At 40.0% G+C, this 16,839-nt stretch overlaps 1 protein-coding gene across 1 annotated transcript in view; it reads left to right on the top strand.

Annotated features, from left to right (window-relative positions):
- The first annotated feature begins 961 nt into the window (after positions 1-961).
- The window catches only part of homer3b (homer scaffold protein 3b), a 43,655-nt gene continuing 27,777 nt past the window's right edge, over positions 962-16,839 (top strand). The window contains exons 1-3 of the mRNA XM_061824185.1: positions 962-1,423; positions 14,878-15,034; positions 16,478-16,609. Coding sequence (XP_061680169.1) covers positions 1,419-1,423; positions 14,878-15,034; positions 16,478-16,609 — 294 coding nt within the window. The 5' untranslated portion in view covers positions 962-1,418. The remainder of the gene's footprint in view (positions 1,424-14,877; positions 15,035-16,477; positions 16,610-16,839) is intronic.

Below are 16,839 nucleotides of genomic sequence, written 5' to 3'. Positions count from 1 at the left end.
ATGTCAGTAGTGATCACAGGCCAATTGATTCCAATCTTTAATCCAGACTACTGCCAACAAGATCTGTTCATTCCGAACCACTTAAAAAAAAAAAAAAAAAAAAACAACAGTGCAGACAAACCACTCATTGCTTATCCATGTCCGTTGAGTCTGCTCTTCTGCTTTGCTCCCAAGCGCAAAAGCCACTGGCATCTCCAAATCATATTTAATAAGGTGTGTCTAATGCTTTTAAACCATCTTTCAGCTGGAATGTTCATATGTGCGGGGAAGGAGGGAAATGAGCTGTGAAAATTAAATAAAGAATGAGTCAAAGGCTGTCTGATTTTTTTTCTCTCACTGCATCACTTTCATGATATATATCTTGTTGCAGAAATAATATTCACTTTCAGTCACCTTTATTTGACTTTGCACAAGGGGCCATCTATCTATCTATCTATCTATCTATCTATCTATCTATCTATCTATCTATCTATCTATCTATCTATCTATCTATCTATATCTATCTATCTATCTATCTATCTATCTATCTATCTATCTATCTATCTATCTATCTATCTATCTATCTATCTATCTATCTATATCTATCTATCTATCTATCTATCTATCTATCTATCTATCCAATCTGTAGTGGTTTGCAGTGGTGTAGAACTGCACTGCATCATACTGAAGCTTTTTCTAATATCCCAAAGTCGTTAAATAGAAGAAGAAATATGACGAACACCTCTCAGTTGCAAAGTACAGGCAACATAAAAAACAAATAATCTCTCAGACAGGTTTATTGCATTGATAAAGGTAAATTACAGACGCAGGATAGACATCTTCTTTGAGACTTTATTTGATGTATTTGGGGGATGTAAATACAGATTTATTTATTTTTTCACTCCGCACTCCAACATTCGAGATGGAAAAGGGGGCGGCGTGCTTGGGGCTTTTTCGCTATAATACCAGCAGGCGGCGCTGATAACACGCCAAGGTCCCACCAATGGGTGTTAGTGCGATCCCAATGTGACTTGGCAGAGTCGGGAGAAGAACGGAGCTCGAGTCCCGGGGGAACTTTGGTTGAATGCGCTCTGTTTCCCGGCTTTCGTCGGCATTGTTCTCGCGGTGTGGATAGCCGAGCCGTTCAACAGTTCCCGGTGCGTAATTACGCACGGAGTTGAAGGCGCGGCGTTGTTGGCTGAGGAAAGCCGCGGACAAAGGGAGACAGGCTTGGACTACAACTGATTGGAGAAGAGAGGAGTCCTGCTGGAAGAAAAACGGGGAGTCGGAAGTGATTTTTCCCTCCACCGAAAAATATTTAGCGGCGAGTTCTGCTGAAAAAAAAAAAGAGTTCGAGGACTGAGGTTGGGCAATCGACGTTTTTTTTTTTCGGTGGAAAGGCTTTCGGCATTCCGCTCTCATTTTGGGATCCTCCTAGCATGGGGTAAGTTTGACATTTTATGTTTCCTCTGCTGTTGTCTCGGCTCTAGTTGCCCAATAGACGAAATGATAGCAGGCAATTTCGTGATCTGCACGTTTGTCTTTGTTTTTTGAAAAGGGTGTATTAGTAAACTTAAATGCTTGACCCCCAAGAAGGTCCCCCACCCCCCACCCGCGTGACCCCAAGAAGGTCATCGACAAACGTAGGTCGTAACTGACGTAGAATAGACGGAAAGGTACAAAGTAAATATTATTAACTGTGTCAAACACTTTAGTGATTTTAACATGGGTTCATGTTGCTCCAACTTCTCAGTATGTGATGAAACCCACAAGCAGAGATCACGCGTGTGTTCAGTTTTCCGGCAACTGTACTAATTTCCTGTTCTCTATTCCTCTATTTCCATCCACCGCGCACACACGAACACTACTTGGCCGTTTGCTGCAAAGTGAATACTTGGTTTATTTGCATGGGGAAGCTCAAGCTGCTCTGTGTTTCTTCAGCTGTAGAGTGGATATTTGCTTTGGCTGATACCTGCTGCCAATAGTTTGGTTCAAACACGCTCTCACTATCAGTGCTAAACCGGTTTCCACTTAACAGCAAGCCATCACATGAGCACAAACGCAAAATCCATTCGCAATCGATTAGGTTTCAATGGTATTGTGATTTCTCTTCGCCAGTAGCCTACTGATCGTTCAAGATCCAGTATTAGTTCTTAATGTTTTGTGCTTAGGAAATCAAACAAACAAACAAACCAACCAAGTCAGCCCCCCCACCCCCCCTGCAAACACGGCATCCATTTGACTTTCTTAAGTCACCTCAGAGTCTTGTCCACAAACATGAGAGGCATTACCAGATTGCATGCGTGACTGCCACTTCACGTCCCAACAAGGCAAATGTCAGCCAGCACTGACATTCGGCTGTTTAAGCAGTGTGAGTAATTTATTCAGTCCTGTTCTGCCCCAAGAGCTGATGAAGGGGACGATTTCTATTTTGGCATCTTGCATACACTGGGCAAGTATATGATGACAAACCATCTGAGTTAACTGTACACTAACAGTTTCATAATTAGTTGATTAATGGACATCTCATTGGTCATCAAATAACTATTTTGATAATTGATTAATTTAGAGCCGTTGTTTAACTTAAAATGATTCAAATCCTCCAATTTCAGCCTTTGAAAAGTAAATATGTGACATCTGATGTCCCTCATGAAAATTAAACTAAACTAATTTATCATTTATTCCTTCTCTGTAGTGCTTATCCTCACTAGGGTTGCATATCTGCTAGAGCCTATTCCAGCTATCATTAGGTGCGAAAGGGAATGCATCCCGAATTGCTCACCAGCCAATTGTAGGGCACACACAGCGGCTGAAATAATTAACGTCCCCTTTTATCTTGCTAAGGCTAAACACAAAAAATGTTATGATTCTGATTTCCCACGTTTCAGAACTAGGGTCGCTAGGTCTTTTTTTTTTTTTTTTTTTTTACAAAATATTGTTCCTACATCTCCAGCACATGGTGCTGCCATTTTCTCGTCAGTTCTCGTTAATTCAGGCTCTCTTGTGCATAACAAAATCAAAATTCATGAAGGCGTTGTGCAAAAAGCATGAAACAATGTCAAAAATTTGACATGGCAAAACATGAAAATGTAACTTGACTTGATATGGCTCAGTCACGTCACATGCGACGAGGCAGTTACGCTAACTGACGCTCGTGAACACTCCTCACTGTACGCGAATATAATTTTGAGGCTATTTAGATCACTACAGTGGAAATTCTTTACATAATCTGTTCTGGGAGATTGGCCATCCTCTGTTCTCTGTTCAAAGTTCAAACAAATTTGCCATTTGAAAATAATGAAGATTAATTTTTCCCATCCAGAATTTAAATGGGAAGTCCACTCATTGAAAATAACAATTTCATTGGTACTATAACTTTAATATAAAGATTTTCATCAGATATCAGTTAAGGCTGTTCATATCGGCAATTTTGAATGTTCCCAGTCGCTGACATTTTGGGAGTCACATCAGCGGATGTCATGTGTCATGTGCTTGGTTACGTTCGTACACAGTTATTGTCAGAGCTGATTTCTCGGATTTATATTCATCTGATGAAGAAATAGAAGTATCGGTTGATCGGGAAGATGGAGGAATACGTCCATACAGATTTAAACCTGTGGCTGTAAATAATGTTGAATATTTGGATGGTTCGCCGCCGAAGCTCGGTTAACGGCCTCCTCCCCCGCCGAAGCTCGGCTCGCAGCCCGCCGCCGGAGCTCGCTTGTCAGATTACGCGTCATACCCATCCGAAGAACCATCCGCGACTGCTGGCTGCTGGCCCGGATCTCCGGGGGCCTTTGTTTACACACTTGTGTCCCACTCGTAGACCACCGAGTAGTTAGACTCTGCATCATTCCCGTCTGAAGAACCATCCGAATATTCAACATTATTGACAGGCGTAGGTTCAAATCTGTATGGGAGGCCGGGAGCCAAGTTTTGGCAGCTCGGAGGCCGTGAGCCGAGCTTCGGCGGCGGAGCTCGCTCGTCAGACTCTGCGTCATTCCCGTCCGAAGAACCATCCAAATATTCAACATTTACAGCCACAGGTTCAAATCTGTATGGACGTATTCTTCCGTCTTCCCGATCAACCGATACTTCTATTTCTTCATCAGATGAGGATAAATCCAAGAAATCAGCGCTGACAATAACTGTATGAACGTAACCAAGCACATGACACGTCACATCCGCTCATGACTCCCAAAATGTCAGCGACTGGGAACATTCAAAATTGCTGATGTAAACAACCTTAAATGATATCTGATGAAAATTTTTATTTTAAAGTTACAGTACCAATGACATGACCTATCTGATACATTATTTTCAATGAGTGGGCTTCCCCTTTAAAGACTGTATCCATGTATAAACTGTATGAATTATAATGGCAAGACTTGAAGTCATATGTACTGTATTAAGCGTTGTGCAAGTGCAAACAAAGTTATGCACTGCATAATATAACAAAATAAATAACAGTAGTTATTTCTCACTGCTTGGATATTGGTGGAGTGTGGAGGCTTACTGAAGGCAAGACAACTGCGCGGATTGTGGTTATGTGTTGTACTCAGTTTAAAAAAAGTCAATTCCATAAGCTGAAGTTGTTAAAAAGGGCCCAATTATAACAGATGTGTGTACAATAATAGCTATAGCGAAGCAGCTTTGACATACTGGACTGAACGGGACAGAGTATCAACGTGTGTACCCCATTTCAACTACTTTCCGATGTTGCAATAGGTTAACCTGTAATGGAGCTAAATTTAGTTTTCTAATGTAAGGCTATCAGTACAAAATAACTCATTCAAAAACAAAATTACAGTATACTTGTGGAGTTGACCATTAACCAAGCTGAAATATGTTGAAATCTTGCATTACATTATGCATGATGACTGATGTTTAAAATGTGTCGTGACTTTTGTGCCATGTTTACAATCAAAGTCCAAATTGTGCAACTTCAGAGGTGCTTTCATTTAGAGGTTGTACTTTTATTTTTGTAACCCCTTGTGTAAAATTTTATTTCCCTTCCAGTCTTAACTTCTTTTATCCTGTGTCCTTAACTTTCTTCCGGTTCTGCTGCAGAGGAGTTGCCTTCCAGCAATAACATGTACCCACTACACCGAGAGAGGTACATACATATCCCCCACCCTCCCTCACCTCCCTTGTCTCACGGCCATGCATGGCAAGGATGGGGAACAACAACCAGTGATCTGTAAAGATCTACTACTTTATTCTTAGGGACTGTATACTGATATATACACTATTAGTGATCATACACATCAAAGATTTAGGCTAAGCAGCAACAAAGAGTCAAAAACTCCAATTAAATTTTTCATTTGTATTTATATTGTAAGTATAGATATTTGGTTCTTCAGATGTCATCAACATTTTGTTTTGCCAAACATATATAAAAAAAAAAAACCACACACTGTATATGTAGTGCAGCGGAGAGTAGCTTTTGCACTATCTGCAATTTTGATGATGCTCCAGAAACAACATCAGACCTTTTTCTGGAGCTATTGGGGATCAGTGTGCCCATCCTTACTGTATCAAACAAACAATTATCTTCCCATTCCCATGTTGAGCCTTCTCATTGTGAACTGAGTGTACGTGTGAAGTGATTCATGGTTGTTTCATTCTACCCTTGTGTTCATATTTTCATGTGATGCAAAAAAATCATTATAACATATGTACAGTGGTAGTCAGTCACCACGAACACCAGTTTTCCTTAATGTTCCTGCCCTTTGTCGGAATATGTTGTGACACCTCTTTACCGCACAGATTTGTGAAACAATCTATCAGACATGTCAGGTTGGGCAAAGTCACCCTGTGATCATTAATCTACTTAATGACCATATTGAGTAGGCATAAGAGTCCCCTCATTTATTGTGGATATCTTGTCACTGTCGGGGGTTTTGAAGGGCGAGGAAGGCACGGCAAGGCGTGGAGGACCCAAGTGCAGGGAAGCAGGGACGCAAGGCAGGAGTGGAGGAATCGGAACAATCTTTAATTCTAAAAACAACATCAAGTATCAACCAAAAATACTCAGTATGACTTAAACCTATATTAGAAACTTGTAATGACTTTCAAAAACAGAATAAGCAACAAACAACCCGTGACAAGGGACTAACAAGAAATGAAAGAAAACAGGGAGATCAACACACAGAGCTTGACTAGACACCGAGAAACACCTGGATTATCGACCTCGTGCACGTGACGTCACCCTTTTCACTCCTCCATATTGATGGTTAAACAGAGCTGCTCGACATTGTGGGAGACATTGAACCGGAGAATATTTACAGTAGCCGAGACCTGATGTACTGTTAGTTGTCGCAACAGAAGGGACAGATATTCATAGAGAACATTCTATAGTATACCATCTGAAAAGACCAGAAAAAAGGTCAATGGATTTTGGCAATTAAACGTGATGGATGGTGCCCAACCAAATACACACACCTGTGTAGCGATCACTTCATTTCAGGTAGGAATAATTATTAATCTCAAATTACGAAGTATTTATAATGCCAATTTGATTCATTTGAGAACAATGCGTATTGAAAAAAAAAACATCTGTTCCAGAGGTTTACAGGTGTGTGTGTGTGTGTGTGTGTGGCCGCTATATGGTTCCGTGTACGGAGGAGCTGACTCCTCGTCCTCTTATTTTTTGTTTTCCAATCATAGTTAATGAATGAGAGTTTGTGTAAAACCAGGGGTCATTTATTGAAATATTGGTATTTGTATTGAATACCATCTAAAAAGATCGATGGATTTCGGCCAACGTTAACATGTAGCCGAGTACACTTCCGTGTTCACGAGCCGTCTCCCCGTCGAGAACAGATCTAGCAGTGAAGTATTTGTATGCGTCCAGACTTTTATAAGCTTTCAAACTTTTCCGTGTAAATCTCAACGACTTACTCACCAGATCCATGTGTATATCCAAGACAAGCGGAAGCGGATTAACAGTCCAATTTCTTATCGGCGAAAACATCGACTTTGGAATTAAATATGGGTCCTCTATGCCAAGTGTCTCTCATTTTCCACGTACCTTTGTTTATTATCACCTTCTAGATGTTTTACGGTATCGGAGAAAACTCTGGGCGTCGTGCTATAAGACATGTTTTTCTTTCGTCTTAACGGAGTTGGCATTGAACAATGCTTTTTTTGACCGGCAATATGGCCAGTCAGGTGATTTCGGTGACGTAGGTGCACGAGCTCTATGCACGAGTGGCTGGAGGGAGCTGATTGGTCAACACATGGGAGGAGGGGAAACGAGAACAGGTGGACGTAACTGACAAAATGAGCACACAAGACATGGAACACAGGAAAAACAAAACCAACCCAAGCCCGCCAAAATGGAGAACATGACATATCTTATCTCAACCTTAACGTACTTCACATACACTGTGTGTCAAAAATGTTCCAGGGCCAATGTCGTATTGTATACGTATTAGAAACACATTTCCCCCTCCCGTGTTGACCAGATTGTCAACAATCACGTCAATAGAGAAATCTTGTGGCATTTGCTTCATTTGGTGCACAGGAAGAGCCGAGAGCTTCATGGCTACTTCTCCATGACAACAAGATGCTTGCTCACAATGACAGGTGCCAACAGGTAGAAATTAACTTTCAGAACAATTCAGTCTAAATTCATCCATGAGGTCGATGGGTCAGAAAAAAAAATGACAACCTCTGGTGCTCCTTTGAGAACCAGATTAAAACCGCTTTATGGACACCATGTATGTAGATGTTATTAACTTATTACCATAATATCAGCAACTGGCTGGCTACTAGTCAAAGGTGTACTTCTCACTCATTCAGCTGAGACAGAGTAGCCTTCAGCTCTCACCTGCGAATAGAAGTACAAGCTGTATCGAAAATGGATGATTTTCATAACATGGCCATAGACTAATAAAGGCTAATGAACACAGCTGATATTATTTTATTCCAGCAAATGTGAATCAAAAAGCCCCTGGCCAAGATATTGTCTGCCTGCTTAACAATGACAAATATAGCCTGCAACATTCTGCATTAATAATAGTTATAATAGCTTGGAAAAGCTTAAAAAAAATCCAAGTGGTTACTTATATAAATTTGATTGTAAAACACGTTGCTTTTTCCCCCTCATAAATCACAGTTAATGTTCAGGATCCAGTGCGGACATTCTTTTTGTAGAACATCAGAGTATTTTTGTATTTGTACTGGAAGAAAAATGCTTTTTCACTAAGGAATGGCATTTTAGGATATCATTGGAATCAACATGAAGACATTTGTTCTTAATCAAAGTGACTTAATGCCGCTCTCAAATGATGAAGAATTGCATAGAAACTATTGCCATAGAAACATAAGGAAAGGTCGCTATGCTGTCACGTCAGCTGGCTTGCTGGAAAGGAGCGTTCCAACGAGTCCCAGAATGTTTCTCTTGACAATGATTTTGTCTGACACCAATACCCACAATTGTGTTTAAGTGCACATAACAATGTACAATCAGCCTGCAAGTTGTGCATGTCAATTTTTGTCCAGAGACCACCGACTCTACACATTGCCCTTTTTCCCCTCGTAATGGAATAGATAAAACCTTCAGTCAAAAAGTCAAGTTAATGTGCAAATTTATTAAAAGCCACCCAAGTCCTGTTAACGCAGGATGTAACCAGAGCAGAGGAATAAACCAAAGTGGCCCTATGCGGCAAACCAACAAAAGAAATAAGTGATGCTTTTAAATAAACATAACTGAACATGTTTGTGACCCCTTTAATTACTGAGCTGTAATATGCACATGTTCTCTGTGCACTCGTGCACGAATGAACACCAATGAGCGTGTACAATGGAGGGGTTGGAGGAAAGGATGTACTGTATATGTATGACCTGGAAAAGAGGGCAAATGATCGATTCAAATGACCTGTCACAGAATTCAAATCATCAGGCCCCTGGGTCATAGCAAGGGGATGCAGATAGGGAAAATCGACAATTAAAAAAAGAGAAAAAAAAGTAGCAGCTGTTGGACTTTTTATCCATCAATCCATCCATCCAATTTCGGTACCGCTTTATCCTCACAAGGTCACTGTGCATGCAAAACCGCTAACATACTGGTGTCAAACTGGTAGCCCAGGGGTGAGATCAGGCCCGGCACATCATTTTATGTGGCCTGTGAAACAAGCTGTTTTATTTCCCGCTGCTAAAACACCAAAATTGCATACAGTGTTCCCTTTCAATAGCATCGAGATATTCAAAGCATTTTTTATCAACCCCCCTTTTTAAAGCAAGTTGAGTAATCATTGAACATTTTTTTTTTTTTTTTGTGGGTTCTGATTTTTTTTCAAGTAGTTATCCAGTTTGTCGTGTATATGTCATGAGACAGTCATACATTTATATGGCTTCACAGTCATAACGCCGTCCGAGGGAAACCAGCAACTACATGTGAACCACGACAAAAATGAGTTTGACACCCCTGCGCTAATTAATTGCCTTTTTTTTTACAGGAGTCCCTCTGCTTGTTAAAATAAGTTTACTTAATGAGTGAGTATTAAAAATTAAGCTTTTAAATTCACACAAATGTTTTTCCGATTCTAATTTTGATAAGTTTTTGAGTATTGGATAGCCATTAATAAGATTCCTCTGACCTATTCACAAATGGTAAAAAGCAATACCAAACTTTTCGGAATGTCTCTGTAGCTCGTAGCCACCCTAAAATAATATTTGATCACACTATCCTTGTTTATTGTGTAGCTGTAGCCTTGCCTCTAGCGTCATCTTCGGACGTAGGTGCCACTGATTTGCTTACCTTACTGTTCATTACGGAGGCATGGCTACTTCGAGTGCACACAATTAACGATTTTGTACGTGTGTTGTGAGTATTTTGTGCACACAAATGATACATTTTTTTTTTTTTTGCAATGTTGTGTGGGGCTCCTTATACAACTGCGTTGGCAAAGTATAAATGGGCAGTTTTTGACAGTACATGATTGATTCAGTGATTGCCTTTCACCATGCTCCTTTCTTGTCAAATACAAAAAAAGAGAAAATAATTCCAGTTCCACTGTTATTTTCCGTTTCCTAACAATAATTCAGTCTCATCATTTTTTTTTTTTTTTTGAAGAGTGGCTGCTAGAGCGGTGGGAAAAGGGAAAACAACTGACTGGACACCTGACTGCACTTTTGTAGACTAGCTCTTCCCTGTTAAGAACCATGATTTTTGTGCAGGGGTGGGTTAGATGTAAGATGTGCTGTGGTTCTGTTATTACTCCCTTTTTGTATTTGACTACCCTTTAAATTGCTGTCAAAGTTGTTCGGTTTGTGTGTATCTTTTCTCCCAGCCATGCAGATTTATCATCGTAGTTCCAGGAAGCAAAAAAAAAAAAAAAAAAAACTGCACGCTTTCAGGTTAATTTGATCAGATGTATCGCAAAGTATGTGAAACTGTCGTTTTCCTGTGACCGTCATGGCGCTGTGCAGTGTTTGCTCGTCGTCGGTGGGGATTTTAATCTTGTTTGAATCTGCTCGTTTCATTGAACCTCCATGTGACGATTCCTGTCTGAGCTGATTAGTTTAAGAGGCTTTTCATGAAGCAACAAGACAAGCCAAATAAATGACAGAATTTCCATTCCCTTGTGATTGGGTGTGATGAGCGGGAGTTGATGATCTGTCAGTCATCACTTCTCATTAAGATGAGAGCATGACAGAGGGGACATTTGGGCTGAATCTCGTTTACTGGGAAGATAATTAATTCAAATTGGCTTTATTTTCTTGTCTCTGTTATTCAGTCAAGCAATTGGCTTTACTGAGGGAAAATAAAGCACTTTTCATGGCTGATTAAATTTGCTTCATCAATGATAATCAGGGACAACATTGCTCTTGACACTCCGGTTTTCCTTCACTTTCTTGGTGACTTTAATGGGAGGTCTTAGGACACACCTCTTAATGAATTAACCATCATTTGGGGTTTTCTTACCAAGACATTTTGGAGAAGTATATGCTTCCAATATTTTGTGTTGGCTCTTTCAACATGGCTATGTATGCCCCAGTTCACAAAGCGAGTTCTATAAAAGGATGATTGGAGTAATTTGGTCTGAAAGACGTCCCTGATCGCAGCCCCATCAAAAACCTTTTGGGATGAAATAGAACATGGACTGTAAATCAAGACCTCTCAAATCCAATACCAGTGACCTCTAACCAGTACTGGGAGTCAAATCAATCAAATAAAAAACCTTTAATGTCATTGTATCACTGTGCATACAACGAAATAACGACCGCTTCTCCACAAGGTGCTTGCTCGAATAAAATAGAATAAATAGTCATGCCATTGTAATTGAGAGGCTACTAACCGTGTTACTTTTTCCAGTAACATTTAATCGAATTACTTTTTCCAATCACAATAACGTTACCGTTACTATTAAATAAAAATCTATACAGTATATATGTGTGTCTGTGTGTATGTGTGTGTGTGTACACACACACACACATATATATATATATATATATATATATATTTATTTATTATTTTTTTTTTTTTTAACTGTTCTTCCTCTGAGGATAAGCGGCTCAGAAAATTGATGGATGACAACCACATAAGTGATGACTTGCTAATGTAGAAACTTCATTTTAAGACAATGACAGAACAGGTGTTGACAAACAAAAGCAAGGACAGCTGCCTGCATACACAAAAGTATTTGGTCATGAAGACTGAGGAAATGATAAACAACAGGAAGGGGGAAGGTGAAGAAGCCTTCTTTGACTGGAAGTGCAGACATTAATTTTTTTCCCCGTAAACAAAATCAAAAGAAAAAAATGTACACGACAAATGCATATTATCCCATGGAAAAAAAGTGCTACTCCATGTCAGTGTCAAGTACATAATTCGTTCCTGATGAAACAACTTTCACCCCCACGTTTCTCCGAATTTAGGAGAGAGCGACAATTAGAGTGCCCATCCATCCATCCATTTTCCTTACTGGTTATCCTCACGAGGGTCGCGGGGAGTGGTGGAGCCTATCCCAGCTGTCATCGGGCGTACACCCTGAACTGATTGCTAGCCAATCACAAGGCACATAGAGACAAACAGCCGCACTCACCATCACACCAAGTTGCAATTTAGAGTGTCCAATTAATGTTTTTGGGATGTGGGAGGAAACCGGAGTGCACAGAGAAAATCCACGCAGGCACGGGGAGAACATGCAAACTCCATACAGGCGGGGCCGGGATCAAACTTGGGTCCTCAGAACTGTGAGACCAAAGCTTTGCCAACTGATCCACTGTGCCACCACCACACAACCAAAACAAGTAAAACTCAGTTTTTTTAGTTTTACCATCTGGTAGCCACGTTACAGTAGCTATACTGAAAAAAACTCTGTTGACTTAGTATATCACTGCAGGATTTTTTTCTGTGTATTTTTTACAATATTTTACTGGGGCTATTCTAATTGGTTGTTTCACTATGTCAGTAAACACTGGCCAACCACATTACATTAATAGAATGTATAGGACCTTTTTAGAGTATAGATTTCCACCCAGAACACAACGTCCACAAACGGCCACATTGTCATGATTACTTTGAAAATGAAGCCATCCTTCTAGCAAAGACTTTCCGAGTATTTTTTTTCTGCTTATGCCATACACAAGCTTGGCTTGCCGCATTGTGCAATAGTCCAGAAATATGCTTTGATAACAAGAGATAAGCACTGCCGAGTACAAGGCTGATGAATTTGTTCAATTGGCGCTCTATTCCCGTCATGAATCTATTCAAACTGCATTATAGTGCATCAGAATTTTTTTCCTGGTTCAGATTCCTGACTGCACAGTAGTTAGCACTATGGCCTCACAGCAATAGGGTTACAGGTTAGACCTTTCCTTTCTTACTGGCGTTTGCGTCTTCTACCTGTGCTTGTGTAGGCTATGAGGCTTTGAGTATGCCGGCTTCATTCCACAGTTGAGTAGTTTAGAGTACGTTGGGTTTATTGAAGACTGTAAATGTAGGTCAGAATGTGAATGGCCTATGGTTTTGTCCTGTGATTGACGAGTGATCACGATTCCAACGATTCCTATTTTTTCACGTGTTAGCCACAAGAAGCTCCAGTTTGCCTGTGATGCCGCAAAATTGGCGAATATGCTTCTCCACAAATTCGATTTAGTAAATTGCCTTGAGACTTGAGTTGATCCCGTAACGGTTGAACTGGCTTATTAGTTATGCACAGCGGGAGTATGTACATGGAGAGTAAGAATCCAAAGCGGGTCATTATCTCTCAGGAGACGGGTAAAATTATTTTTGAATAATATTTTGGGGTTCAAATAGCTACAGCCCAAATGTTCATAAAACAGCTGAGCACCAGCGGACAAAAGCCATAAAAATGTGGTTCTGATTCAATGTGCAGTCATGCTATTGCCAACTGTATTAGTCTTTCTATATTTGGAGACAATTTAGACATTCTACAGTGTTCTTTCTTGTTACCACTTCTGCAGTATGATCTATTTTAAAGAGAGCAAAATGATCAGTAGCCTTTTAGAGCCATGCTGCTTTAATGGGGCATAACCAACATGGACTTTTTCCATTTTTTTTTTTTTTATGTTGGTGCATTTAAATACACAGTTGCACAGTTAAAGAGGCTTTTCCAAAGGAAATGGATGATTTGGTTCCATCCCACAGAAATTTCCATCTTTTCCAACCTTTATTGAGCAAAGGCACCCTTGATGATCTCTCTCCAGGCACGTACGTTTGCCAACAGCATTCTGGTTAGGAATCACTGCTCTTAATAATGCTCGTTTAAGCAGTAATTAAGCAACCTGGCTGTTATCCAATCAAAAGGGGAACTGAAGCAAGAGCCAGATTTAAATTACAGTGTGGATTCCAGTTAAGTGCTGGCTCGTTTACTCGCACGTCTTTCTCTCCTGTCTTCAGGTCTTTTTGTGTTGCTTGTGCAAATACTTTCTTTATCTACAGCCAAAAGCTTTATCCCTTCAGGTTTGATATCAACTCAGTAGTAACTTCATTCCTGCCATCTGTGAGCTGTATCTTGCTGAGAAAACTTTGTCCCAGAAACTGCCAACAGCTTTTTTTTTTTTTTTTTTTTTTTAACCAAATTGAATGAATGAATTTTACATTGATTTTTATGCTTATTTCAGGAATCATGCATGCTTTTCAATACTTCATTCACCAATTACAGAACACAAGTGGCACGTTATTAACTGTTACCACTTTATGTGTAAAGCCCAACAATGACCTTTTTTGGTATAGTTCTATATTTGTAAACAAATTCACCATTTACTCACTTACTGGTTTCTCTATCTGGTGCAGCATTGGACACAAACCATACCCAAGAGTTTCTCAGCTCTGCTGCTTTTGTCAATTATTGCGGCTTCAGCAACAATGACTATTGTTTGTATGCAAATGTTGGGTAATTCCACCCAAATCCGTGTGGAACAAAGCTTCATATAGCCACTGCTGACCCATATAAAATGAACTTTCTTAATAAGCATTGTGGTTTCGCTGGCCCATATTCTTCTCATTAACATTAGAAAAGTGCAATAAGGGTTTTATATTGCACTCATGAATGATGCTAGAGGTAAAAAAGCGGTGAAATATTGCTTTCAAACATTTTCCAACCTGTATTGCAAAATCCCTATAGCTATATAAGATGATGATATGATGCAGCTAGAGTTTTAAATCGAATTTAATTTTTTTTTTTGCAGACTTTATTTGGTGTAATTTGATGATCTATTCCAAGCACGGCAATAAAAAACATATTAACACTACATCATGTGTTTTAAGTAAATTTTAGAATAATACAGGTAAGTTTATACTTCTTTCCACCTACTACTATTGTCGGTCACGTTCAGTGTTACATACTAGCAGTTGTAAAGCTTGTGTGTCAGGGCTTGTCAAAAAACTGGGTCATTGACATCCAATATTCATTTGTTTTAAAGGGAGCAGCCCATCTTCAGCGCCCGAGCTCACGTTTTCCAGATCGACCCGGCTACCAAACGCAACTGGCTGCCGGCCAGCAAGCATGCTGTCACTGTGTCCTTCTTCTATGACGCCACCCGTAATGTCTACCGCATCATCAGTGTGGGCGGAACTAAAGTGAGTGAGAACCCATCACACACATTATTATCCGAATCTGCATGTACTGTATCTAAATGATTCAAGTTGCTGTATTTTTTTTGTGTGTTAAGTTTTACAAAATTTCTACTGGAATGTGAACAAAGATCTTTAAAGCCCAAGAGACATGCCTATAAACATTCTAAAATAGATATTGTAATGAAAAATACAAAATAACATTATTCACGTCAATGTCTATACGAAAAAATAGATATGAGCGGAGAGCGTGTCATCCATGCGCAAAGTTGCGGAAGTCTCACTCTACATCCAAGTGGTATATTGCCTGCAACGTCATCAGCAGATGTCACACTGGGACATTCGCCATTGAAAACACGTAGTGGCACCTGCCATTGGAGAGGAACAACAGAGATTTTTTGATATATCCGATGCCCCTTCTGACATGGAAGCTCTTTTCAAAGAAGAGAACGTCTCACAATCAAGTGAAGTGAAGTGAATATTACCCTATTGTTTCGCGCCATATTTAGATGATATGCGGTTCGCTTCTAACTAACAGCAGACTCCCCAATAGTATGACAGTATGTAGCGTACCCGGATGCAAGCAACGACAACGTCACGGGCACGGTGGCTTGTCGCGCCCGGGCCGCGGCGTTGTAAAGTAAATCCATCCTCCCAAGTGTTTGTCCAGCAATATAACGAGCCGGGATTTTGGCTAACACGGAAGATCAAAGAGCTACCTTCCCGCAGGTAAAACCGCTATAAACACACGAGGCCACCTGAGTGAGCGTCTGCTGATAACGTCACTTCCTGCTCCTTCTCCAAAACAAATCCCTTGAGAAGATTTTCATGGCGGGAGTTACAAAAAGCCATATACATCAAAATTACGTTTTGTGATGAAAAAACGGATGGGCTCATTCCGGCTGCCTTTTTTTAAAATTAAAAACATATTAAAAATCATGCTTTTCATGTCAGTGGACCTTTAAGCAAGCATTATTCACTCTTACTCCTTGCTCCTATGTCAGTACCTTTCCAACCTATTGTCGTGATCACGTGGGCTCTGCATGCTGGATGAAAGTGCTTTAGTGGAGCAAGGAATAGACTGCTTGTATTAAAGTGATACAATCTGAGAATTTAGACCAGTCAGATTTGAGCAAATTCTTTTTCACTCAATTTCCAGTCTCAAAGATTGGATCAGGGAACCCCTAATCTCAATATAGTGCAGTATTTGTTTTTAACAACACACTGATCAACATAACTAGGCAAACGTAACTTTGTTCTGGGGCTTGAATGGATCTAATGGCATTTCCATTGATTTCTGTTTGAAACATACCCACAGTTTGTGAGCAAAATCATGGAACAGATTAACTTTGTAAAATGAGTTTCAGCTGCACATACATTTTTACTTCTCTGCTACCTTATACACATCCCTCATGTATTTATTTATACATTTGTTCTTCATGACTATAGGCTATCATTAATAGCACCATCACCCCGAACATGACGTTCACCAAAACTTCCCAGAAGTTTGGCCAGTGGGCTGACAGCCGTGCCAACACAGTTTATGGCCTTGGGTTCTCCACAGAGCAACAACTGCAGCAGGTAAAAATAAAAAAGTACTTTTGTTTATTCTTCAATACATGAACAGAGGAAGAAAGGTTAATGATGTAAGCATCAGTGCAGATTAAGGTTGATAACAGAACATAACATGTTTGACCAGTTTTTCTAACAGAAAGAACTTCTGTGCTTAAATGCATTAGCTGTATTTTGGAGAACATGTTTGACTTCAGAATTTTTGTCGTCGACGCGAAGGTGATGATAGCCGAATTATT

This window comes from Syngnathoides biaculeatus, chromosome 7 (genome assembly GCF_019802595.1).
Source record: "Syngnathoides biaculeatus isolate LvHL_M chromosome 7, ASM1980259v1, whole genome shotgun sequence".
In the NCBI taxonomy this organism is placed as follows: Eukaryota; Metazoa; Chordata; class Actinopteri; order Syngnathiformes; family Syngnathidae; genus Syngnathoides; species Syngnathoides biaculeatus.
Note: the sequence above shows the minus strand (reverse complement) of the source record. Positions and strands in the feature narration are given on the sequence as shown.